At 40.0% G+C, this 26,219-nt stretch overlaps 1 protein-coding gene across 1 annotated transcript in view; it reads right to left on the bottom strand.

The window, feature by feature from the left end:
• The window catches only part of EPHB1 (EPH receptor B1), a 709,181-nt gene that overhangs the window by 410,419 nt on the left and 272,543 nt on the right, over nt 1-26,219 (bottom strand). The window contains 1 exon segment of the mRNA XM_020986094.2: nt 25,294-25,975. Within this exon segment, the coding sequence (XP_020841753.1) occupies nt 25,294-25,975 (682 nt within the window).

The raw sequence follows: 26,219 nt of genomic DNA, 5'->3' as shown, positions 1-26,219 counted from the left end.
CAGATGATACAAAGATAAGAATAAGGTGCTATTTACCGATTTACTCTGGTGCATCTCTTCAAGGACTTGAGAGATGCTCCTTTGACATGTGCCAGTTTATACGCTGTTTTAGGGAGTGCCCTTATTGAGCACAGGGATATGTTTCCTGATGAGTCCCAACCAAGTTATCAAGGAATTCTTCTTTGTTTTTGTTTTCCACTGCTCTTGCTTTTTGTCCTGAATCCTCTGTAGTATAGCACAAGCAGCCTCGAAAGCATGCCCATCACAGTGAGCACTGTTTCAAGAACGGGAGCTACTGTTTTCTTTAGGCCTACCCACGGGTGGACATTTCCACATTTAAAGCCAGCCTCAGACATCAGGGTTGCTCCTAGAGGCCTGGGGTGCTGGATGGAATAGCTCATGAAAAGGAAAAGAAAACACCAAGTGAAACAATGACAATGAGGGGGAGTGAAGGGAAAAAAAAGAAAGAAAGAAAGAAACCCTTGAAAGAGTGGCCCAGTTTTCTCCTGGGGGAATTGTTTTCAGCCCACTCCTTTTATTGGTGGCTCAGCTGGTCTTGCTTTTTGGAAGTCCCTCTCTCAGAGAGTCCTCCAAGGAAAGAGAGGCAGCTATTTTCACATTCGCTGGGAGCTGGAACAGAAATTATCAACTAAAATGATACATTTAGCCTCCATAATGGAGACTATTGTGGACTGAAGCTATTGAGAAAGTGAAAAAGATAAGAAGTGAGGGGAGGAAGGAGTAAGCAGTGGGAGTATACAAGGAATTCTGCTGCCTTTTTTCCCCTGCTGTTTCCCCCCCCTTTTTTTTTAACAGAGGAAGCTCTTTTTTTAAGCGCCCCCCCACCATTTTCACCGCATTTTGAAGGACTTTGTTGCTTATTTTGTCAAAATATCCCCCCCACCTCTTTTAAAGGAGACCCCTTTCCTTTTCATTCTCCTCTTTGCTTTTTTACAGGCTGATTGATTTGCATGGGTCCTCCTCAGTCCTCTCTTTCAGCTTCACCCTCTCATTCTCTTGCTCTAATTAGCCACCGCTTTTTTCGGTTTTGTTTTGTTTTGTGTGGATGTTCAAAGACAGAGAGAGAAAGAGAGTGAAAGAGACAGTGGGTGTGAAAGGGAAAAAAGCAAAGGTCTGTGTGAAAGGAGGGAGCAGATGGCTTCTTCCTAACCCCCTCCGTGTGCCTGAGCCGCTGTGTTGGCAAACAGGACACAATGTCTGTCTTAAGAGCACACTGTGGGGGGAAAGCGGACAAGCCCAGAAGAACGGCAAGCTTCTGAGAAAGTAGAGTATGTCACTGACAGGGGGAGAGAGATGGGAGGTGCGTGAGAGGAGAGGGGAACGTGTCATGGAAAGGTCCATCCAGTGAAATTATGGAGGGTGCAGCTCTGCAAAAACCAAAGTACTAAACTGTGGAAATGCCTACTTTCCTCATAGGATTAAGAAACGTTGATTCTTTGATTTTTAACCATATGATCTTGGTTCCATTACCACAAACTCTTTGGGAAACAAACCCAAAGCCAACACATAGGACTGTGGGGTAGAGAGGATAGTGGGGTAGAGAGGAAAAAGTACTGGTTATAGATTCAAATTCCACCACTGGCTTTATCTAGATGACCTTAGGCAAGTTATTTAATGTCCCTGGGCCTCAGTTTCCTCTTTTGGAAAATGGAGAGGTTGAGCCATATATCTCTGAGTTCTAGATCGGGGCTTCTCTGAAGGCCCTGTAACAGGACTACAGTATTATTACCCACCGGCTCAGGTTCAGATTAGGCTGTTCAATGATGCCATTGAATCAGAGCCAAAGGAACTCTATTCACTTCCTAGCAGACAGAAAGCTATGACATCTTGGGTGGAATCACAGTGGACACTAAAAAACAGAATCTGAATGGGCCTTAATGTAGCTGCACATTTACAAAGTGAGACTAATAAATTAGCACAGAAAATTAGTGTTATCCTTGTCTATTTGATAAATGAAAGCTTTTAGATTAAATCCTCGATCTAGAGTTGGAAGGGAACTCAGAGACAATCTGGTCTAATCTTCTCATTTTTAAGGTGAAGAATGTGAAGCTCTCGAAGGATAAGTGACTTGCCCATCCTTATGCAGGTAGTAAATATTAGAAACAGAATTCAAACCCAGATCCTCTGACTCCAGAGTTAGTACTCTTTCTTCTATATCACACTAGAAGGAAAATAAAATGCAAATCAGAAGAAAGTAAGATAGGAAAGAACAAAGAGTAAGGTGAAAATATTCAAAATCAAGTAAAACTCACTGGCAATATTACCAACCTGGCATTTTTGTAAAGATCTTGGTACTGAACAGCCCTGGCTATTGGCTTTTAAAAACCAGTTGACTGAAAAGGCTGAGGGCTTTTTAAAAAAAGGCTTCTCTTAAGCAGAAGATTCGGAAAGGAGACACAGAGACGAAGGGAATTAGAGAGGGGCCCCAGACAAGATGTAGAGGACACACCAAAGTGTCAGTTGGACTGTTTTGCTTGGTCCAGACCTGTGATTTCATATTGGCAGTTCCCACTATGGAAACTCCTTCTAAAGAGTTGTTTTGGACACTGAGAAATTCAGTGACTCGTATATGGTCACGAGGCTAAGAACCCAAAGCCTCCTAATCTCATGTCAATCCTTTACCTGTTAGATGATAAATGCTTCATATAGAGATGTTTTAGAAAGGAAAGAAGGGAGCAAAGGGAGAAGGGAAAGAGGAAGGAAGGAAGGAAGGAAGGAAGGAAGGAAGGAAGGAAGGAAGGAAGGAAGGAAGGAAGGAAGGAAGGAAGGGAGGGAGGGAGAGAGGGAGGGGGGAGAGAGAAGGGGGGAGGGATGAAGTGAAGGAGGAATAAAAGAAAGAAAGGGAGGGATAAGAAAGGGAGGGATAAGAAAGAAAGAAAGAAAGAAAGAAAGAAAGAAAGAAAGAGAGAGAGAGAGAGAGAAAGAAAGAAAGAAAGAAAGAAAGAAAGAAAGAAAGAAAGAAAGAAAGAAAGAAAGAAAGAAAGAAAGAAAGAGAAAGAAAGGCATCTTCTGAATTACAAAGTATATGCTATGCAATTGTGGCTTGAAAACTTTGATAATAATTAACCACTTTACCCTGGAATATTTCTAATTTTGTTTCAATTAAAGCTAATGCGCACCTTTATTTCCAGTGTATATGTGCTGTGTTTTAAAAGATCATTTGTTCATATCCAATTACGATCATTCTAAATATATATGCAATCTACTCACTATATGTGTGTGCATATGTATATAAATACATATACATACATATATGTTTTTAAATGACAATTATCACCTGGACTGTTCACTAGGATTTTTTTAAAGAGTCACCAGTGAAAAGAAACACCATCATTAAAGTTTTGCCAATAAAAAGTATTTCTGTGTTATCCCTAGGAATTAGGAAAAAGGGCAAGAAAAATGATCTTTAAAAAGACAAAGACAAAGATAACAAGAGGAATGATATGATTCATCAGGTGAAGATAACACATATAAAAAAGAAAGAAATATTAGTACATATACATCTGGAGTAGATGTGTATGTCTATGTGTGTATGTGTGTGTCTGTAGTCACTATCTGTGTGCTCACACATTCACAAATGTAATACAAAACCCTGAAATTCCTTAATTTGCAGAGGGGACCAAATTTTGCCAAGTTCACAATTTGGCAGTATTCTTGCATATTTTGTGCAATGGGCAATTTCAGTGAGAATTCCTAACTATTTTGTGCCATGAACAGATTGTAATTGTCTAGTTCAAATACACACATTCTACTGACCTTATGTCCCCTGTCAAACAGATATTTTAAAAAAAGGCATTATCACCAACTTTTAGAGAAGATAGCTTCTGAATGTACTTACTACCATTCTGTTTTCTTTTTCAAGTGTTTGCACAAAATGTGTCACCAAGTTGGACAACAGAGAGACAGGAGCCTTGCCATCATTTGTCACTGCTTCTTCCATCTGGGTTAACACTATTGTCACTGCTTCTGCCATTCCCTTCTCCCATTAAAGGGCACACATGCTCTTCTTGTGTTGTGTCCCCAGTGTTGATTTCCCTGAATTTCGTTAGTTCCAAAATACCCTTCTTCCCTTTCTAATGCTGAAGGTTGCTTACTTTCTCTTCCTGAGCTCTGTTGCCAAGTCATTCTTAATACTTGCGTGATGAACCTAGTGGATTTTCTGCATCATCCTAATAGATATCCTTCTTCCAAGGTGGATCAGCCCCTTCTCTGCAACTTAACCATCTCAGAGAGCTGCTGGGAGGACTGAAAGTCTAAGTGACTTGGCCAGGATGACACAGTAAGGATCAGAGGTAAACTCATCCTAAAGCCATGCCAAATTCATACTTTCCTTTAATTCACCAGATAGTTCAAGATTTCTCCTTGTTTCTTTAGTAATGTCCAGGTTCCAAGGAGGAACTTGAGATTCTACATTTTTTCTACCTGTCTTTCCATCAAAAATCCAAGCACTAAGTGAAACTTTGTTCTTGCTTATCCTGTCTCCCAATTCTGTGCTTCTTTTACCTCCTCCTGAGAAGAGGAAATATTGTCTGAAGGAGGCCTCTCTCAGTGTCCCTTCTTAATCCCCTCCCCCTCAGTGTCTTTCCCTTCAAAAATTACCTTCCATTTACGTTCTGTATATCTTTTATGTACACAGTCATTTACATGATGCCTCTCCTATTAGAATGTGAGCTCTTTGAGGGTAGAGATGGTTCTTTTGCCTTTCTTTGTAACTCTAGTGCTTAGCATGATGCCTGGAACAGAGTAAGCACTTCATAAAAGCTTGTTAACTGACTGACTTAAGCTATCATTCTGATTCAACTCAACAAAGTAAATAGGAAACCTGGTATTTGTAAGATCCTGTCCTAGGAGCTACACATGGTGATACATACTTGCAATTTCTGCTTCTGGGAAGGCTGAGGTTGCTAGTTTACTAGAACTTAAGCATTCTGAGGGGCAGTGCATTAGGATTAGAAACAACATGATAGACCCCAGGGATCAGGGGGCCCCCAGGCTAAGGAGGGCCCACGTAGGAAATGAAACAGGTAAAACATGTCAATCAGCAGTGTGCCAGTGAGTAGCTACTACACGGCTTGGGCATTGTATGGACAACCCGTCTCATATATGTATGTATGTGTATGTACGTGTGTGTGTGTGTGTGTGTATATGTGTGTGTGTATACACACACATATACATATATATGTATATACATATATGTCCATATAAATGTACATATATATATGTATATGCCTATATAAACACATTTACATATACATATACACACAGACATAAAAGCTCCTTGTGTTAGTTTCTTTTAGCATCCCTGATTCCTAGCACAGTATGTATTTATATATGTATACACACATATGTGTTTATATGTGCATATAAGCATGAGTGTATGTGTATATAAGTGTATATGTGCATATGTATGTATATGTACCTATATACATAAGGTATTCAAATATATGTATACATATATGTATTCCAAATTTTATATCTATACATGCATACATATATACATATACACACATATGCTGTTTGTTATTGTCATTCAGTAGTTTCAGTCATGTCCAACTCTTCATGCTCCCATTTGGAATTTTCTTGGCAAAGACTCTGGAGTGGTTTGCCATTTCCTTCTCCAGGTCATATTACAGATGAGGAAACTGAGGCAAACAGGGTTAAGTGACTTGCCCACAGTCACACAGCTAGTAAGTGTTAGAAGCCAGATTTGAATTTAGGTCTTCCTGATTCCAGGCCTGCTGTTCCATCTACTGAGCCACCTAGCTGCTTCTCCCCCATTGACATGTATATGTACACATACATAACAAGAGGAATGACATGATTCATCAGGTGAAGATAAGCAGAAATATAGACAAAAAAGAAAAAAAATTATAAATACATATACATCTGGAGTAGATGTATATGTCTATGTGTGCATGTATGTGTCTGTAGTTACTATCTGTGTGCTCCTACACTCACAAATGTAATACAAAATCCTGAAATATATACTCAAATATATACATACATATATGTTTACATACATATACTCAAATATATAACTACACACATGCTAAATATATATGTATACATATTTGAGCCTGGTTCTTGCACCTATATTACATGTGTGTGTTCACATGTATGCATTAACACTTACATATACCTATCCATATGTGTATGTGTGTATATACATACAGTGCTAGCAATTAGGGATACTCAGATAAAGAAACTAACACAAGGAGCTTTCATTCAGGAACTTTCAGCATAAAGGGGTACAACACCCACACAGATAAATATACCATGAAGTAGGTAGTGCTGGAAAAAAAGGAAAAATTCATACAATATGCTCTAAGAAAATCTGAAGATCTTTTCAGTCGGGTGACTGCTGAAGTCTTTCAGTATAAATTGCCACTTGAATTGAATTTTGAAGAAAGAAGGATTCTGAAAAGTGCATTCCAGATGTGCTGTGGATAATCCAAGAATTATTGATATTTGTTTTCAAAAAATTTGCCATATGTATATGAGAGTTTTACCTTCCAATTAGGGCTTTCTTCCATTCATATTTCCTTTCATATAATATTAAAATGATTTTGTGTTCCTTAGTTTAATGAAGATTACATAATGGAGAAAATTCTAGAATGACAAGACTTGAGTTCAGCCCCCAGCTCCGACACTCAGTAGCTCTGAGACTTTGGGCAAATCACTTCCTCTCTTTGAAGCTCAGTTATAACATCTGTAAGAGGAAGACAAACACATTTGCCTTTCTTATCTCATAGCATTATTACAGAGGCCAAATGGGATAACAATAATAACCCCAAAGCACTATGCTAATGAATTATTTTAATATTATTGTTTTTATTCTTCCCTGAGTATTCTCAAACTAGGGAAACGAAAAAAATAGGTGGAAAATATTATAAGCTTTAAGCAGAAGATTAGAAAAATTTCCCGGTGTTTACACGGGGACATTTATTTAAAAGTCATCTCTAGAATGAGTTCTATGGAGACTCTGTGTTATCTTCCAGGAATTGTTTTTACTTAAATCATATGTTCCTCCAACAGCCACATTTTGAGTATTGGGGAGATTTTTGGTCCTATGCTATTAAGTCACTCTAACTTCCTATTTTGTTGAGAAGCAGGAATGAACAAATCCACAAGTGGCATCACAGAAACACCCCAAGGGTCTAAATAGAAAAAAAAAAGACTTTGTCAGAGAAAAGAAAAGGAAGGATCATTTAGGCAAAGATAACAAAAGATGAGAATATTGAATTTTGGAGGGGATATAGAAAGACTAGTAAACTAATGCAATGTTGGTAGAGGAAATGGTCTAACTCTTCTGGGGGAAAATTGTAATTATACTAGTAACTGTATAGACCTTTTGGTCCAGGGATACCGCTACTGGTATATCACTCTAAAGAGGGCAAAGACAATCAGAAAGGTCCTCCATAAATAAAAATATTTAAAGCATTGCTTTTTATAAAGCAAAAAACTAGAAGAAAAAATGGGAATCAATAAATTAGGCAGTAGCTGAGAAAATTGTATTATATGAATACAATGGAATATTATACCATAAAAATGATAAATATGAAAATTCTGAGAAACTTTGGAAGATTTACATGAACAGATGAAGAATAAAGTAAGCAGAACCAGGGGAATGATTGATATGATGGGCACAATAATGTAATGAAAAACAACATCAAAAGACTCTTCAGAACTCTGATCTGTTGCCCGCAACCAGATTGTACACCGAACGGAGAGGCGTGAAATAACTTATGACATGGAACAGGCAGAGTAGAATTACTGACTAAGTTTATTCATCTGAGGGCACAGAATATATAGGGAAGATCTAGCCTAACTTCAAAGAGTCCTGCCCGTGAGATACTCCCTAGAACATCTGCTGAGGATGTAACAATCATGAATTTCCTCCTTATCAGGGTTCCTAGATTGGGCTGTAGATTCCAAGGTTTTCCCAGGCACCTAGGCACCACCTGCATAGAGGAGTAAATATGTAAACCTAAGGTTCAAAGAGAGAGAAGGGATGTCTCAGAGACCTCTTTATCAGGAAGGAATTTGGGGAGCCGTACCACTTAATCCCTGAGCCCTTTGGGGTGAAAGCCTGAGCAGAGGTCAAACTCTGCCTTGGATCTTAAACCCTTATCAGACTCTTAAGATCGGCCCTCAACACTGATCAATGCAGTAACCAAATGTGACTTTCAAAGGACATATGATGAAGCTCACCTTCTTCCTTTTGTCAGGCAAGTAGTGAAATATAGGTGTGAAATGAGGTATATATTGCCAGATGTTGCCAAAGAGTTGAATTGTCATACTTAACTGTGCTTTTTTACAAGAATGGGTTCTATTAAAGGAGAGGGACAGTCATTGGGAAGTGCCAGCAATATAAAAAAAAAGGACATCAATAAAACGTTTTTATTTTAAATTTAAAAAGAAGAGGCTGAGTGTGGTAGCCCACTTCTGTAATGCATGCTATGGAAGAGGCTGAGGCTGGTATATTGCTCAAGCTTTGGAGTTTTCTGCCACAGTAGGGCAAAAGAAGCCAAATGGGTGTCCACACCAACTCTGCCACCAATGTGGTGAATACTCAGGAGTGGCAGGCCATCAAACTAACTAATTGGACTGAGGGATGAGTTGTTCCAGGTTGTAAAAGGAGATGAGGTCAAAGCTTCCATGCAATGACCCTGAGCAGTGAATGGCTGCTGCACTTCCAGCCTGGACGAGATAGGGAGGCTCAGTCTCAAAAAATAAAATAAAATGAAATGAAATTTAAAAAGAGGGGAATGAGAACTGAACTCCAAAGCCTACTATTTTCAAAGGGATTCTCTCAGAACAGAAAATTCAGATCCCTACATGCAGAATTCAAAGTCTGTGCGGAAACAATGTCCTTTGGGGTCTGGCTTGATCACCCAAACCCAGAGGCCTTCCTTCTTATTCCCAGAGAAGTATATCCAGATAAAACTTATTTCACACACCCACACTAGTTACAATTCATCTCTCTCTCTCTCTCTCTCTCTCTCTCTCTCTCTCTCTCTCTCTCTCTCTCTCTGTCTCTCTGTCTCTCTCTATCTCTGTGTGTGTCTCTGTCCTCTGTCTCTCTGTTTATCAGTTTCTCTGTCTCTGTGTCTCTGTCTCTCTTTTTCTATATTCTGTCTGTCTGTCTTCTCTCTTTTTCCCCTTCCTACCTGTCTCTCACACAACTGTATGGACTTTGTTCCCAATCTTGATAAAAAGCCCAAGCCTAGCTGTGCTCTCACTGACTGATGGACAGCATCATTCAAAGAAGCCTTTCCAAAGTTGTCTTGGCCCTGCTTGCTTGTGCCCTCTCTTCTGCAGCAGTGTGTTTTCTGCTGTGCATTACTAGATGAAGAGGAAAGCAATCTTTGTCAAAAAGGTTGAATCACCTAATAGAGATTGAATACTCACAACACTCCAGGAGCTAAAAAGAAAAGTTTCCCAGCAAGCCTAGTGAATACTCAGGAGGATATAAATTGTCTCCCAAAGAGTTGGCCAACTCCTCAGGGTTTCAGACAGTCCTGGGGACAGCAAACATTACAAAGGAAAAACTCTCATTATGGCCATAAGCAGTGAATATTCCTTGGGCTCTTCCCAAGTTAATGTCTGCATAATTCAAGCAAGCTGAGCATTTTCTATCCATAATGCAGGCAACTGAGGCAAAGATGTTTACTTTCTGCCTGGTTTTCTGGTAATTGTGATCTGGCAGATTTTGCTGTAATGTGGCCAGAACATAAAAAGAAAGACTAAGAGGCCTTGCCCCATGGGAGCTGGCAGTGGAATGTAAGCTCCTTGAAGGCAAGAGCTGTTTCACTTTTGCTCCCTCTTGTATTCATCTAGATAGTTATGTATTGTCTCCCCAACTCTTTGGAGTTTTGAGAATTGTTCGTGGGTTTCTTTATTTGTTTTATCTTTCCTTGTATTCCCAGAACTTTGAACAGTGCCAGGCACATTTCAGCTGTTCAGTCATTTTCAGTCATATTCAGCTCTTCATGACCCCATTTGGGGTTTTCTTGGCAAAGCTATTGGAGTGGTTTGCCATTTCCTTCTCCAGCTCATATTACAGATGAGGAAACTGAGGCAAACAGGGTTATGTGATTTGTCCAGGGTCACACAGCTAGTGTCTGAGGGCAGATTTGAACTCAGAAAGATGAGTCTTCCTGAGTCCAGGCCTATAATGATCAACTATGAAAGACTTCACTACTCTGGCCAATACAATGATCTAAGACAATTCCAAAGGACACATCATGAAAAAATGCTCTCCACATTCAGAGAGAGAACTGATGAGCTCTGACTGCAAATTGAAGTGCTCTATACACTTCATTACCTAACTGTCACCACTAGGCATATTGCAAGCACTTAATAAATGTTTGTTGACTGAATGAAATTCAATCCCTCAGAAACTGACTAAAATACTTCAATGAGGAGTTTGGATGGAGAAGAGAAACCATTTCTCAACAATGAAAATGTTGATTAATATGGTTCTTGCTGTCCAGGCACAACAGTATGCTGGTGATCTTTCTTCCAGGGTTCCTCTATAACTCTGAAGAGCATCCTATAGTTAGCGATGATTTTACATTTCTTCTGGCCACCATGGAAAAAGTCTTAGGGTTGATCAGGTTAGCAAAGGAAGATGCAGAATCAGTTCCCTGGATCTTAAAGAACATAATAAAACCCCCTCTGTCTAGTACTTAATCACTTAAAAACAGCCAGTAGTCTTGTATAGTCACAAGATATTAAATTCTGGCCTTGAAAGTAGCTTTTAGGCATGAGAGGCAGTACAGTGATGGAGAACTAGATTTACAGCCAGAAAGTCCAAAGTTCTCAATCCTCCCTCACACATTTACCAGCTGTTCACACAGTTGGGCAAATTGCTTAGCCTCTGACTCTCAGCCTCAATTTCCTCTTCTATAAAATGGGGAAATAATAGACGTAAAGCATTTTGTAGGTCTTAAAAAGTGATAGACATGCTAACAATTTTTAACTATATCCCAAAAGAGCTATTTTGGGGGCACCAGGGTTAATATTAGAATTGAAAGGTTTTTCTTTAACAGAACAGATTAGAAATAGGCATCAGAAAACACCTTAACCTATATACCCAAAGGGATCATAGCAGAGCATGGGTCCAGTGCGCTTCTAAAACATGAGGTATGTTATGGGAGAAGGTATGTAAGACACTGCAAGAAAAATGTTGATGTTCTTTTATTTTATGACTATTTCTTTTTTTACATTCTAATTCATTATTTATTTTTTAAACATTTTTCTTTTAAAATTTTGAGTTCTAAATTCTCTCCCTCTCTCCCACCCCCTCCTACACCCACTGAGAAGGCAAGCAGTATGATATCAATTATACATTTGAAATCATGCAAAACATATTTCCAATTTAGCTACATTTTTAAAAAGCAAGAAAAATAAAGAAAGTAAGAAAAGTATGCTTCAATTTGCACTCAGAGTTCATCAGTTCTCTCTCTGAATGTGGAGAACATTTTTTCGCGATGTGTTCTTTAGAACTGTCTTAGATCATTGTGTTGGTCACAGTAGCCAAGTCTTTCATAGTTGATCATTACAACATAGCTGTTACTGTGCATAACGATCCCTGGTTCTTCTCAATTCACCTTGTGTCAGTTCATATAGGTCTTGCCATGTTTTTTCTGAAACCATCTGCATCATCATTTCTTATAACACAATGGTCCTCCATCACAATCATGTGCCACAACTTGTTCATTTTATGACTATTTCAATCTATCTTACTGAGGGATGCCTGGGCTCTTGTCCTGATTCTTCTACACCCTTACTGTGTGCCTGGTCACCTCTTTTTTCTGGGCCTCAGTTTTTCAATCATAAAATTATCAATTGTAAACAAAGGTGTTGGACTAAGTGATCTCTGAAGTCCCTCCCAGGCTAAACGTTTTATAATTCTTCAATCTTTGTCCTTTGGTGATGGTGACAGTGAGGCACAGTTAAACGTAAGGGGAGGCTGGGGTGTAGGCAATGGAATCATCATCCTCATGATCATCCTCATCATCCTAATCACCAGTTCTAGAATTCAAGAGCTTAGGGTCAAATCTCAGCTCTAACACATATCATTTGTGTTAGCTTAAGCAAGTGCCTCGATTTTCCCATGCCTTAATTGCCTCATTTGTAAAATGAGAGTGTAATAATAACTTATTGGCCTAGATGTCACTTCTAGATCTAAGATCCTAGGCAGTGTCAAGTCCCTTTGTTCCTGGTTTCTCTTTTCCTGCTCATTGCTCCACATTACTATAGTGACTTTGCAACTCCTATTGGAGAAAAGTATACAAGATACAGACAGAGACAGTCAGTCTGGGGCTTAATATGGTCTATAATACATAAGCAAGTATTCATTGTTTTTCCCATCCCATCCCACCCCAGCCCAGGGTCTCCCTGCCCACTATCACTGGAGTCTTTCTGAATCCTTGTTCCTCAGTTAATGAGGACTTACTGTAGTTATAAAACTGTAAGGTCAAGGGTTTTCTTTTACTGCCCATTCTGGCTATGAGTGTGCCCAGAGCTAATGAGAAAAAGATGACTCCAACATATAACAAGTGACACACAAATAGAAAAAGAAATTACATTTTCTTTCTACTGGGGCCATCCCTCTCTCCTAACCTGGAATGGATTCTCCATTTATCTGTGCCTTTTGGAATCCTCCCCTTTCTTCAAGGACCAGTGCAGCTGTTACCTTCTTCATGAAACTTTTCTGAGCCTCACAGTTTGATGTGATTGCTTTTTCCACTTCCTTGAATCTCTGTTTGTACTTTGTTTATATTTTTCCTTCAAGTCTATATCTCATTTTGTATTATCATTATTCACATAGAGATATATATAAATAACTCTGCATCACTTATCTCAAATAATGAGTAGTGTCACATAGTAGCGATATCGAGCCTCCCTGCCTCCCTGAGATTTTTTTTTTTATGATGGCCAAAAGTCAGCCCTGGAACTAGGGAGAATGAGAAGAAAGTCCCACTCTAAACACATACTGGCCACGTAAACCTGGGCTAAAAGTAACCTCTCCAACAGACACTCAGGCAGCCCTGTAAGACAATAAAAGATGCAAATAAGTTGCAGAGAGGGGAACGTCAACTTGCACAGATAGTGGTAATTTTGTATATTAATAAAATCATAGTACTTTATATATATATTTATATTTATATGTCATAGTATAGTATTTAATCATTTACATATTAATAAAATCCAACCCCAATTTCTGTGCCCTCTCTCATCCAACAGATATTTAGCTCCCATACAGGCAAGGACTGCATTTTCCTTAATCCTTGTATTTCCATTAGTGCCTAGCACACTGCTACATACAGAGTAAATACCTCAGAAGTGTTTAATTGCTTCATATTAAAATGATGCTGTTTGTTAAGCTCAGTACTAATAGCTTTAGCATTTAAGTTAATCATTCTATGTGTACTTATGTCATTATTATCAACAATAACAATTATCAATAATTATTATTATTTAGCCTATGAGAGTGTGCTAAGCGCTAAAGATAGGACACAAATTTGAGGTGCCCAAATCCTTAAAAGAATATTGCCTGGCATCGAGGTGTAATACTAACTACACAAAAGTTTACTTACAAATTTATAATATCTCTAATCTCTTGCCTCCATCTGCAAAGAACTCCAAGAGTTTTATAAAACAACATGGAAATTTTGGGAGATTTTCTCTTATACTTGAGTGTCCAGTTGATGGCAAATGGTGTTAGCCTCATTCAACTTAACGTCTTTCAGTATGTACTTATCAAGCACCTTCTACGTACAAGATGCTCTGGCAATTCAAAGGCAAAAGCAAGATGGTCCTTGACCTCAAAGAGTTTACATTCTGCTAGAATGTTATATTCATTCTTTAAAAAACAAAAACAAAAACCAAAATCTAGGTGTGCCTTTCTTACCTAGCCTGGAAACAAGGAGATATTTATGGGGCCAGGTCCCACTTCGATTGACACAGAAGCTTTGGACTGATCTATTTCCAACCCATGCCAACTCATCCCTCCTTAGGCAACCTAATGGCCGTCTGCTGCCAAGGGCTGACAATATTAGGACTGAATTTAGTGCAGACAGCCAGCTAGCTTAATATACTACAGCTCATAACTCCTAAGTTCAAAAGATCTATCCACCTCGGTTTCCCAAGTAGTTGGGATTATTGGCATGTGCCACTACTTCGAAGCATCTACATTTATTCATTATATAGACAAGGAAAATGAATGCTGTTGGAATTTGAATTCAATATATCACCCTCAAAAGGCTACCATGAGTAGTGGGTAAAGAATTGGCCTAAGAGTCAGGAAGACCTGGATTTGAGTTCTGCCTCTCACACATACTGGCTGTGCCAATATGAACAAGTCACTTCAGCTCTCAGAGCTTCCCAGGCACCTCTCCAAGACTAGACATTGCTGATCAAGTGTCAGAGTGCTTCGGTGGAGGGAGTTTCCTTATCAGCTGCTTCCTATTTCAATAAAATCCCAAGTCTTGTCTCTTCTCAGTTTCAGTAAGTGGTCCCTCATTTTAGATCACATTGCTGGCCCACAGATTGGAATTAGGTACTTCACATGAGCAACCTTCCAGCATAGCTTACTATTGTTTATGGACTGTCTTACAGCCCATTCCATCCAGCCAACTGCACTTTGTTCAACTCAGCCCTCTTTTAGACTACTACATATTACTAAATTCAGTTGGAGAGTACCTAGTACAGATAGGATCCTGGAGGTTTCTAAATGAAATAGCCTGCTGAGAAATCCTATTATGTAGCTCATCTTACTGTGCCATGATGGTAATGACCCTGGTTTCCCTGACCCCTAAACAGCACTCATCTCTCTGGGATCTGAAATACCCCTTGATGAAGATCATGGTATTTCTGTGTCTTTCACTCACCAGCTAACTGCTGATTAAAGGTAGTATTAATAGCTCCCTAAGTGCCCCCTGAACTTGGCTGTCAGCATGGTGGAACTCTGGTCTAACAACACCCATGGCATCTGCAGTTTTTATTTTAGGATTAGAGGAAGGTAGGGTACATGGGTGGAGGAGGGAAGGACAGCCAGAGGGTGAGGACCAGGATACAGAGAGGTAGCTAATAAGAGCCTCTTCTTTAAGAGGAATTGAATTAGGCACATTTTCTCAACCTTCAAATGCTGAAAAATTTCTAGAGATGATTCCCTTAGGCTTATAAAGTGCCTCATCTCAGCCTCTCAGTTGATGAAGTCTTCAATACAGTTGTCAAGTTCAAAGGGTCTCTTGGGTTTCATGAGGGGAAGAATTTGCATGTTGGTGAAAAATTACCTGAGATATCCCCATGTGGGAGCCAAGTGAAAATCAGCATTTGTGCGAATGAGGGAGAAAAGCAGAGGTTGAAGAAAGCAGAAGCCACAAGCCTGGGCTTAATATAAAGATGAGTACTCCTCTGGAGAGAAGTTTTTGGAGAGAGGGGGTTGCCAATGAGTTTTCCGCTTATACCTCATTGGTCTTAATAAAGAAATGAATGGGTCACAAAAAGTGGAGGGTGATTCACTAATTACCTTCTATGTTCAGATCTAATATGTTTCAATGGCAAATTAATCGCTCTGACTCTAAATTGGAAAAGAATTAAATTGGCCTATAGTCTGCTGGAAAGCTCAGTGTACCAAGAGTTAAGTGGCTTGAGCCCAGTCCTGATATGTGACCTTGAACAAGTAATTTCACTTCTTTGATTGTCATTTTGATATGCATAAAAACAGGGATGATAAAGGATTTCCTTTCTCCAATTTTCTGCAGGGATAAGGATGATTAAGATTTGTATTTAAAGAACTTTACATTCATTTGGAGAAAATTTGCATTAATTCATTCACCAATTTTTTTGTTCGTTTTCTGTGACCCTTCTTTTCTCAATGAAAAATTAACAGTTATCTGTGCACATAATTTTGTTCCCTAACTCAAGAGTCTACGATAATTCCCCATGGTCCATTATATGAGGTCCAAATTCCTCTGCCTCACTTTCATGACTCTTCAGAATCTGGTCTTCTCCCTGTAGTCCTACATAAGTCCTCTATTCTGCTGCTTTCCAGTGCAAATAATTGGGCTCCAGTCAGGACAGTCTCTTCATAATATTTCAATATGCCAGAGCTCATTCTGGCCTCTAAGCTTTTAATTATGGCATTTTCCCCACCCAAAACACACTTTCCTGCTTCTTCCTCTCCATCTAAGTGTTTACTCATGCTTCAAGGTCCAACCCAAGTCCCACCTACTTCATGAAGACTTCCTTAAATTCCCCAGTCTGCATTATTTCTCTCTTCTTTAAACTTCTGTCCTATGTGTAATCAACCCCTGATGATTTAACTTTTGCTTGTTTTATAATCATATGTGTTCACTGTTTTTCACCAACTAGAGTTCTCCTCGACATCAGAAACAATGCCATCCCACAGTGTTGTTGGAAAGGCCTCCTACTATGATGGTGCTGAGTTCTATGCTAATGATCTTGATAAATACATGTTATCCTTTCTCTTGAATCAACTTCATTCATTTTTCTGACTTAATTTATGATAACAATTTTCTTGATGATAATCTACCATTTAGTAATTATGTTTGCCAGTCTCTTTTGGTTGAAACAGATTCACTGTGTTTTCATGGAGTATCACTCCCCATAATGATGAATAATGATTGACATGCCTTGGAGTTTTGCAAAAATTAGTAGTCATAAAACCTCAGAGTTGTTAGAGACCTTAGAGGACATCTAAAGACTATGAAATCAGGACAACAATTGGGTAAAACCTTAAATCTGGGACTGTGTGTTCATTTAGTTGATTAGACTCTGAGAATTACGAAATTTTAGAATTAAGAGAATATCCAGCCCAAATATTGTCTAGACAGACAGAGTGAGGTTTTCAGTAGCAAAAAAAAAAAAAGAAAAAAGAAAAACTCACCTCTCTGAACCCCACTAGCGGATCATGCCAAAATGAGGAACACTGATAGGGCAGGGATGAGGGAGAAACATTCTAGCTGAACTCACTTTCAAATGCCTTGAATTCACACCTTGTCATTTCCTTCTAGTATTGGGCTAACTTAGAGAAAATGAACTGGTTTCAAACAGACTTCAAGGTCAACATGAATCAACACCGTGATTTGGCAGTCAAAAGACCAAATGTTATCTTAGCTGCATTGAGAGAAACACAGTGTAACAGTCTCACTGATCAGACAACATCTGGGATATTGTGTTCAGTTCTGGTACCTGCATTTTAGGAAACATATTGACAAGCTGCACCATATCCCGATGAGGGTAACCAGGAGGGTGAGCAGACCTGAAACTATATTATATACAGTTGGATGCAAGGAAAAAGGAGGTATTTAGACTGGAGAAGAAAAGACTTGAGACAGCTAGGTGATATAGTATTAAGACTTGGAAGCAGAAATTTGTTCAGTTATATCCAACTCCTTGTGACCCTATTTGGGGTTTTCTTGGCAAAGACACTAGAGAGGTTTGCCATTTCCTTTTCCAGCTCATTTTATAGATGAGGAAACTGAGCAAACTGGGTAAAGTGATTTGATTGGGGTCACACATCTAGTGTCTTAGGCCAGATTTGAACTCAGGAAGACCAGTCTTTCTGACTCCAGGCCTGGCACTCTATTCACTGCACTATACACCTAAGTTCAAAACCTGCCTCAGGTAATTACTATCTGTATGACCCTGGGCAAATCACTTAATCTCTCTCATCCTTATCTGTAAACTGGAGATTAAGAAGGTACTTAGCTCACTGGGCTAATGTGAGGATCAAATCAGAAAACACTTAAAATGCTTTGCAACCCTTGAAACACTATGTTATTATGGGAGAAAGTTGTCTTCAAGTATTTGAAGGAATATTTTATAAAAGCAGGATCAAACTTTTCCAGAGGACAGAACCAGGAGGAATAGATGGGAATTGCAGAGAAGCGTACCTGCTGTCAGCCTAAGGGTAGGAGATGGGACACTTAGTGGAGTGGAATGAGCTGACTTGGGAAGTGACAAGCCACCCTTCAGTGAGGGTTTTTAAACCGAGGCTTGGTGTGAAGATGTTGTAGAGGGCATTCAAGTGTGTGGATTGAGACTGCTAAGGTCCCTTCTAAGTAAGTGGTTCTATAAGGTAACCTTCTTATGCCTCAAAGACCCCCCAGGTGGGCAGGAGTCCAAGCTATGCAGGGTATCCCATAAAAGTACAGCACAATAGAATACCTCACACAGTAAGTTTAGTATACAGCATGGCTTATTGGGCTACATGGAACTTTTTGCTCCTGCCAACAAAGCTACTGTGTCTTTTTTTTTTGCTCACCGAGTCTCCATCTATAGCCTGTGTGGGCCAAATTTTCCAAGAGGACCTCTAGTATGAATGCCAGTCAAAAGCCTAGATTTGCCTGTCCACCTTCACCACCACCACAAAATATTGCAGTAGTGGATGGAATTTCCATATTAATTAAAAGCCTTCAATTCCCTTAAGAACATCATTAGGGTAGGCCTAATTTGGAGGCATTAAGACAGAAGCAAAAAAAAAAAAAACCAGTGGACTCAGAGTCTCAGCTCACTTACCTCTAAGCCTCAGTTTTCTCATCTGTAAAATGAGGATTGGTACAATGAAAAGAATTTTGTAAGCCACCAAATGCTACGCAAACATGAATTATTATTGCTACAAAGCTTTGGCACAGCTTCCTCTGCTGAAGTAAGGAAAGGGCCATGGTTGAACACTGTAACCCAGCCAAGGTTGCACTGACTAAATCTCTACACTTAGTTTAGCCCTGTAGCTTCTTCTACCTCTACTTCCTCTGCCTACCCTCATTTCTCTTTTCTGTCTTCTTCCCCTCTGCCAGTAACAGCTCTAGGCAAACCTGTAGGCAGTATTTGCTGGCTGGGCAGGCTAATTGGTCTCCAAGTGTCTCTGCAAACACCAAATTGCCAAGGACTTAAAAAAAGGCCAGGAAATGGTTTATTTGTCACAAAGAGAAAGTTAAAACATGTATGTATATATATATATATATATATATATATATATATGTATGTATATATGTATGTATATATGTATATATATATGTATATATATGTATATATATATGTATATATGTATATATATATAATACACACACATATATACCTATATACACACACATATACATATACATATATACATACACATATGTAAGTATGTCTGTTTTGTACCTCATAATGAAAGTCTGTCCTTTCTTTAAAAAAAAAATCCTCCAGTGAAAAGGATCTTATTTCTCCCCTAGATCCCAGAGAAAGAGTCACAGAGGCACCCATCCAGAGGGGGAGGACAGACAATTCTGCATCATATTTCAGAATGGATAATCTAACTTTGTCTATAATGCCCCTTATTTCCAAAACCAACTTGATCTCTAGAAAAGGCATTGAACATTTCCACAAAGCCTTGAACAGAACAAGCTAACCAAAGCTAACATGTAGTTGATAGTAGAAGACCAGCCATGGTATAGAGTGGAAGGAAAATGGGATTTGAAATCAAAGGCCCTGAGTCCAAAGTCCTCTTTTCTAGCTTTCAGACCTTGGGCAAGTCACTTCAACTTTGGGAGACCTCATTTTCCTCATGCAGAATATGAAAGGATTGAAGTAGATAATGTCTTAGGTCCCTTCCAACACTAACATTCCATGATCTTGTCCAAGCTAGCTTAGGATGTCATTGGGTTAAAATCTAGAAGGGACCTTAAGATCATTGACCCCAAGGTCTCACAAGTAACACATCCCTCAGGTACCTTTTCAGGTAGTTTAGATAAATCTTTAAGTCACTATGTCCATGAAAGTAGCCCTTCTTGGTGTAGTGTCTTCATTTCACTCAAATACACTCCAACCCTCTGCCAACAAAGAGTGCAAGACATTGGAAAGACCTCCAGTTGGGTGCCTGGCTGCCCAAATGTGAACTAGAGGGAAAGGATAACTCTGCCACCACCTCTACTTCAGCCCCTTAGCCACCATCCACTAAGCTGGAAGTTCAGCTCTGACCATAGGATTAACATAAACGGTGATGCCTAACAAAAAGCAGGCAAACAAAATGAAGACAAGAGGGGTCCTACATGGTCTCTTCTTTAAATCCCACAACCTATCCCTCATTTCTCACAGGACGACAGGACTATAAATTTGGAGCTTCAAGGGACCTAAGAGGTTATATCATTTACAGATGATAAAACTGCAGCTCAGAGAAAGACCCAAAGTCACATAGCTAGTAGATGTCAGAGGCTGGATTTGAACTCAGGTCTTCCTAATGCTAAGTCCAGCACTCTGTGCATTTTGTCACATTGTCTTTTCTTTGTCACACATATTAAAATTGAGGCTGGGTGCATGAGAGGCCTAGTTTACAGAACACTAAATTAGGTGAAGAAATCTAGACCCAGATGGATCTCACAGCTCGTCTAGTCCAAATCCCACCCCCATTTTGCAGATGAGGAAACTGAGACCTAGAGAAATTAAGTGACTTGCCCAAAGCCACACAGCTAGTAGTAAATGGCAGAGCCAGCATTTGAATCCAAATCTCCTAACTCCGAACCCAGCACTCTTTCCACTGCATAATACCTAGCCATATAGCACCACTCCTACCTTCCTATTAATCATAGAATAGTTGAGTGGCCTTGGGTGGAGGAGAGAGACAGAAGACAGTTTAATTACCCTTATGTATTTGCGAGTCAATTAAGATTCGTTATGCATTTACTATGAGAGGATCTGCCATCTTCATCACTGCTAACAACAACTACTGACCAACTGCCACAAACAGATAAATAGGGAGACAGGGGTCCTGGAATTGGCTGCCTGCCCCACCCACACCTCCCCAGACCATCAGTCCTGCCTTATCCCAGTCCTCATGGCCATCATGTGGAGAAGGCACTCCTGAGGAGAAGGGGCTGGCCAACCTGATCAGCTGCCACCCACAGAGTGGACAAGCCAGCCTAGCTAAAGCATCAAGTTACCACCACCACCACTTTGACCACCATCTCCCCTCTGGCCCTAATGAGAACAGCCCAGGACTCTGAACTCAAGAGCCTTGAGAATGATAATTCTTCCAGCCTAGTGCCCTCAGACATCATCCTGGGAAGCCACCCCTGGAGAGACGTAGGTATGTCAGTCACAGCTAGTGAAGACCCAGAAAAGAAAGTTCTTCCCTCTAAAGTCCCTGGCACTGGCAATGATCAAACATCAGAACTGATGTGAATCAGTGGAATGAGATTAAAGAAGAGGCATCCTCATCTGCTTTGCTGCCGCCTCTTAAAGACTATGAGACCTTTCCATCTGACTTGCAGCTGAAATCTTCCTTTTGTGTTCTCTCTTGCATTAGAATGGGAGCTCCCTGAGAGCAGAGACTGTCTTGTTTTCCCACTTGTATTCCCAACCCTTAGCCCACGTGGTAAGCCCTGAATAAATGCTTCATTTATTCATCTGAGTGCCCACCATTTACTTATGTGCCAGTCATTATTAGCACTGTGAACAAAAAGAAAGGCAAATGTGAAAAAGAACAGTATCTGCCCTTTTCTTACTTTACAATGATATTTCTTGGAGAAAAAAATAAGGCAGTCTATAGTATGTAGAACTACTTGGAGGCCTTAGAAAAACAATAGTCAATATGGCTGACTAAGAATATCCTCAACCTCACTTGCCACTGCAGATTTCAGCATCAAGAAATCTCACTGAACGGGCAAACTCAGATTAATTCAGGAGCCAGTCTTGGTTCCAGAGAACAGATGATGAAACACATTCTCTCCTCTTGGTAAGGAGGTCGGTGACTATGTGAGCAGAATGTTGCCTATATTGTCACATGTGGTGGCTTTGTTGTTTGGTTTCAGAAACCATTTTTTCTTTGTTGTAAAAGGGCTCAGTAGGGACAGTATATTCAGAAATAACTGATGTGTAAAAGACAAAAGACATCCAGAAAGCTTAAAAAAGAGAGAAATGCTATGGAAACATTGAGTTACTGTGTCTTTGAAGTGGCAAATCAGGAAGGTTTCTGGTTTTTGACTGTATCTCACTTCTTTCTGCCTCCAACATTTTTTGCCACAAATTGTAAAAGAAAGATAATTTGAGCTGCAGGCATAATAGTCTTGACAAGGAATATATAAACTAGTAGGTAAGGGGTGGGGGGGAGGGAGGGAGTTCAGCAACAAGATTTACATATTTGTACACATAACCCCTCTGAGAATTTTGTCAGGAGGTAACAAGCCAGCAGCTCGGACAGCAGAACCCAAAAGAGAGAAAAGTTCCAATTAGCTGAAAGAAATGGAGCCCTGTTCCCAGAATCCCAATTAAATCAGAACCAATCAATGCTTGATCTGGTTCCTGCCGTTTTGCTCAGGAAATAATGAGAAAAATGAAAGGCCCAGCCAGCCGGTGCAGTACTGTGCAGGTCTTTGAAGCTGGGAAAATCACAAACATTGCTTTTAAAAGTCTGTGTGGCAGCTGCTGCACCTGCTCTGGTCCTTTAAGAGATCAGCCTGGCTGTGCTGGGTTTTCCAGACCCGGCTCCAACCTCAACATTGACATACCACAAAGGAGGGCTTGAATCTGTCCCACCCCAAGCCCCAGAAGAACAAAGGGAAGCGTTATGATACCAAATTGGGCCAGTTTAAAAAGTCTGCACTGATTGGTGATTTGACTTGTAGCATCTCCACCACCACTACCATCCACCCATCCCAGCTTATATACACGTACTCTATTTCAAGCTCATGCATCGTTCATATCCATAACCAGGAAATTCAACAGTAACATGAAAGAATTTTCTCTGAGATTCAGGATACATAAGCTGCCCCAGCCCAGGCAATTAGTGGCACCCATAGAATAAACTGACACCCATTATTATTCCAGGGCTGGAAGCCTCTCCTCAGTATTTGTGCAAAATAAACAAGGAAGGAACACAAGAGCTGGTCTGTGGACTTCAGCTGTGCTGACAACACAGGGGTTGGGGGAAGGAGAAAAGAAAGGGACTGGAGACTCATTGGGCCATTGGGGTAAAAAACAAAAGTCAACAAAAGTAACCTTGGTACACATTGTGTAGATGCAATTAAATCCCGAGGAACAACAAACAGGGTGAAAGCATAAGGATTTTTTTTTGGGGGGGTAGGTAAAGGGAGTCAGGTGATAGTGTATACTTCCACACTGAGAATCTTACCCCTGAGCAAACCCAAAGACTTGTGTGCCAGAAATATCTGGGTTTTTAAAGGGCACATAGCCTCTTCCTCCTCAGCTCTGCCCCCTTCTAACCTCCCCCACTTCACCCAATACTGATTGCCCAGCACTTCCCGGCCATGCCTTTCCAGAAAGGTGTCAGTAAGGAGAATCTATGGAATCTCCAACCATGCCTCTAATACTTTTAGCCACTGGAGATGCTGAATTAGGCCCTTTTTTCCTTTGTAGCATTATATCAATAGAGTAGTGAGGGCAGCTGCTTAGGGAAAAACATCTTAGCTATACCCATGCACTGAAGTTGGCTTTTACTCATGGGTCAATTTATCATCTTGCACATCTTTCAGGAATGGAATTTAAGGCAATGCATAGCACTCACCCCACTTTGTCTAAGCCATTCATTTTTCTCCTAAATTTCAGAAAAAACAAAACTTTCTCTTAATAATCTGGCCCCAGGACCTTAAATAGAACTTTTGGAGAAGAAGGCCAGCCATTGCGGCTTTGAGTTAATGAGCCACGGGCTTTTGGTACTAGTTTTAGGTCGCTCACTGGCTGGATTGTGCTAAAACTATATACAAAAAGAGCTTTCTCTCAATTCTCCCTGAATGACCTGGTCGTATATACAGAGAGAGGTCATATATAAGTGATAACTAATAGACAATTCAAACTGCACAGAAATCCAGAATGGCATGTCGGAGAGATTCTTAATAGCAAGGGGTTCTTCCCCTGGGGTTCATGAACTGGCTTTCCTAAAATTTAGTAAATGCATTTCAATAGATTTGGTTTCCTTGGTGATTCTGTGAATTTTATTTTGTATATTTAGAAATATTTTTTTTTCCAAGCAGAAGTCAATAGGTTTGACCAGACTGTCAAGGCAACCCATGACCTACATGAAAGGCTAAGAACCTTAGCTCTGTAGAGAATTTATAGTTGAGCATAGACAAGGGTCATACAGGATGAGAAAGTGTGGGATTGGCTGTGATCTTCCCTGGTAGAAGAAGTGCCTACATCAATGAGACTACAGATTTATCAAGGTATAGGAAAAGCATTCATCCATAATGCTAAAAGTCTGCCTTCGCCTAGACCAACTAGGGACTGTAATACAAAACTTAGGCTGGGGGAGAGGGTGGTATGAGCATGTCTGGCTGGATGTATGTCTCCAAAATTCTTATGGCACATTAAAGCCGTATATAAAGGATGTATATAATAATCCTCAAAAAAAAAAGCCACGGGGCAGCTAGATGGTACAGTGGATAGAGCACTGTCAGCAGGATCTGAGTTCAAATTTGACCTCAGACACTTGACACTTACTAGCTGTGTGACCCTGGGAAAGTCACTTGCCCCAGTTACCTTGCCAAAACAAAACAAAACAAGCCAGTCCTATGATTTCATCAGTGTAGGAAGATTGTCATGAAGAAACCTCTCTACAAATGCACCAACTCTGCAAATTTTAATCTTAGAGAATACCCTGGGGTGCTGACAAGTTAAGTGACTTGTCCAGATAACTCAGCTGGTTTGTGTTAAAGGCAAAGCTTGAAGCCATGCTTTTCTGACTCTGAAGCCAGCTCTCTGTCCACTACACACACTACCCTACATCTCAAAAAATTGTGTAAACCACATATTGTATATATAATATACATGTATATGTGTATACAATATATATGTACAAACTTTATAGTCTATATAATATATAATATATTACATACAGTATAATATATTGTATACAATGTACAATGGAACATAACATATTCTATATATTATAATATATAATTGTATATATAATATAATACATATATTATAAATAATACATTTATTATATATTATATACATATTATATATTATATATATATATATATAAATACATCTGTGGGATTAACTATGCATCTTTTCTTTTACATTAGCATGGATAATCAAGAGTTGACTATATAAAACAATCCTTAGTGATAGGAACAGGTTGGGAGTAGAGGGAGGATTGTCAGAAGTTTTACTTAACAAAGTTTGGCTTCCCATTTACTTTGCTTCTGCTCTTGTTTTCAGAGGTAGGTAAATCATTGTCTTTACCTAGGCAAGAAACAAAATCTCAAAGTCACCTAGAGAGACCTAACTTAGACTCACCCTTGCAGACTACATTGTTTTCAGGTTCATAGCCAGCTTTGCAGGTGCAGCGCCCAATTGGTACCATCCACTCTCCATCCCCGTTGCAATACAGTTTAATAGGGACATCCACCTCCTCGGCATTGGGGATGCATGTTCCCCGGGCAATCACCAGAGATGTGCTTTCAGCCCCAGTCATGGTCTCTGGGAAAATAGCAAAATTCTGCACGATGCTGGGGCACTTCTTGAAAAAGACTCTAACAGAAAGGAGAGACATGCATGCTCCATAATCTTGAAAAGCAAGGTAAAAGCCATTCCGAGTGAGGGGCCCAAAGCTTCTCACTTCGGTGTTGACCTTCATCAACCTTCCCCCAAAGTCTACCTGGGAGAAGCTCTCATCAGCAGCAATAGTGTCCACTTTGAGGTAGGGGGCCTCTGTCCAGAAGGCAGACTTCTTGGTGGCAATGACTGAGTCTGTCTCATAGTAGTAGAGGTTGAAGGTCTCTTTGCAAGAACCAGGAACATTTGGGAGGCTGCTGCAGTCTCTGACAGTGAAGCGCATCTCCGTGTAGATACGATGGGCCCCTCGCCGATTGATGAAAGTGGTAAGCAGCCAGTTGTTCTGGTTGGGCTCAAAAACATTGCACACCTGGTAGGTACGGATAGTGTTCAGGTTTTCATCATAGCCACTGACCTCTTCCCACTGCACAGAGTGGATGCCAAGAGAGAGAGAGAGAGAGAGAGATAGAGAGAGAGAGAAAAAAAGGGGAAAAAAGACAGTGAGAGACCATGAGAGAGAAAAAGACCATAGAATTCTAATCTTAGAGAGGACCTTGAGAGAGATTTCAGAGGACAAGGATTACAAACTTAAAGTTGGAAAAAAACTTCAGAAGTCATTCAGTCCAACTGCCTCATCTTAGACCCAGAAAGGTTAGTTAGTTCCAGGA

This window comes from Phascolarctos cinereus, unplaced genomic scaffold, assembly GCF_003287225.1.
Source record: "Phascolarctos cinereus isolate Bilbo 61053 unplaced genomic scaffold, phaCin_HiC Scaffold_726;HRSCAF=1367, whole genome shotgun sequence".
Taxonomy (NCBI): domain Eukaryota; kingdom Metazoa; phylum Chordata; class Mammalia; order Diprotodontia; family Phascolarctidae; genus Phascolarctos; species Phascolarctos cinereus.
This window is presented reverse-complemented; position numbering and strand designations above follow the sequence as displayed.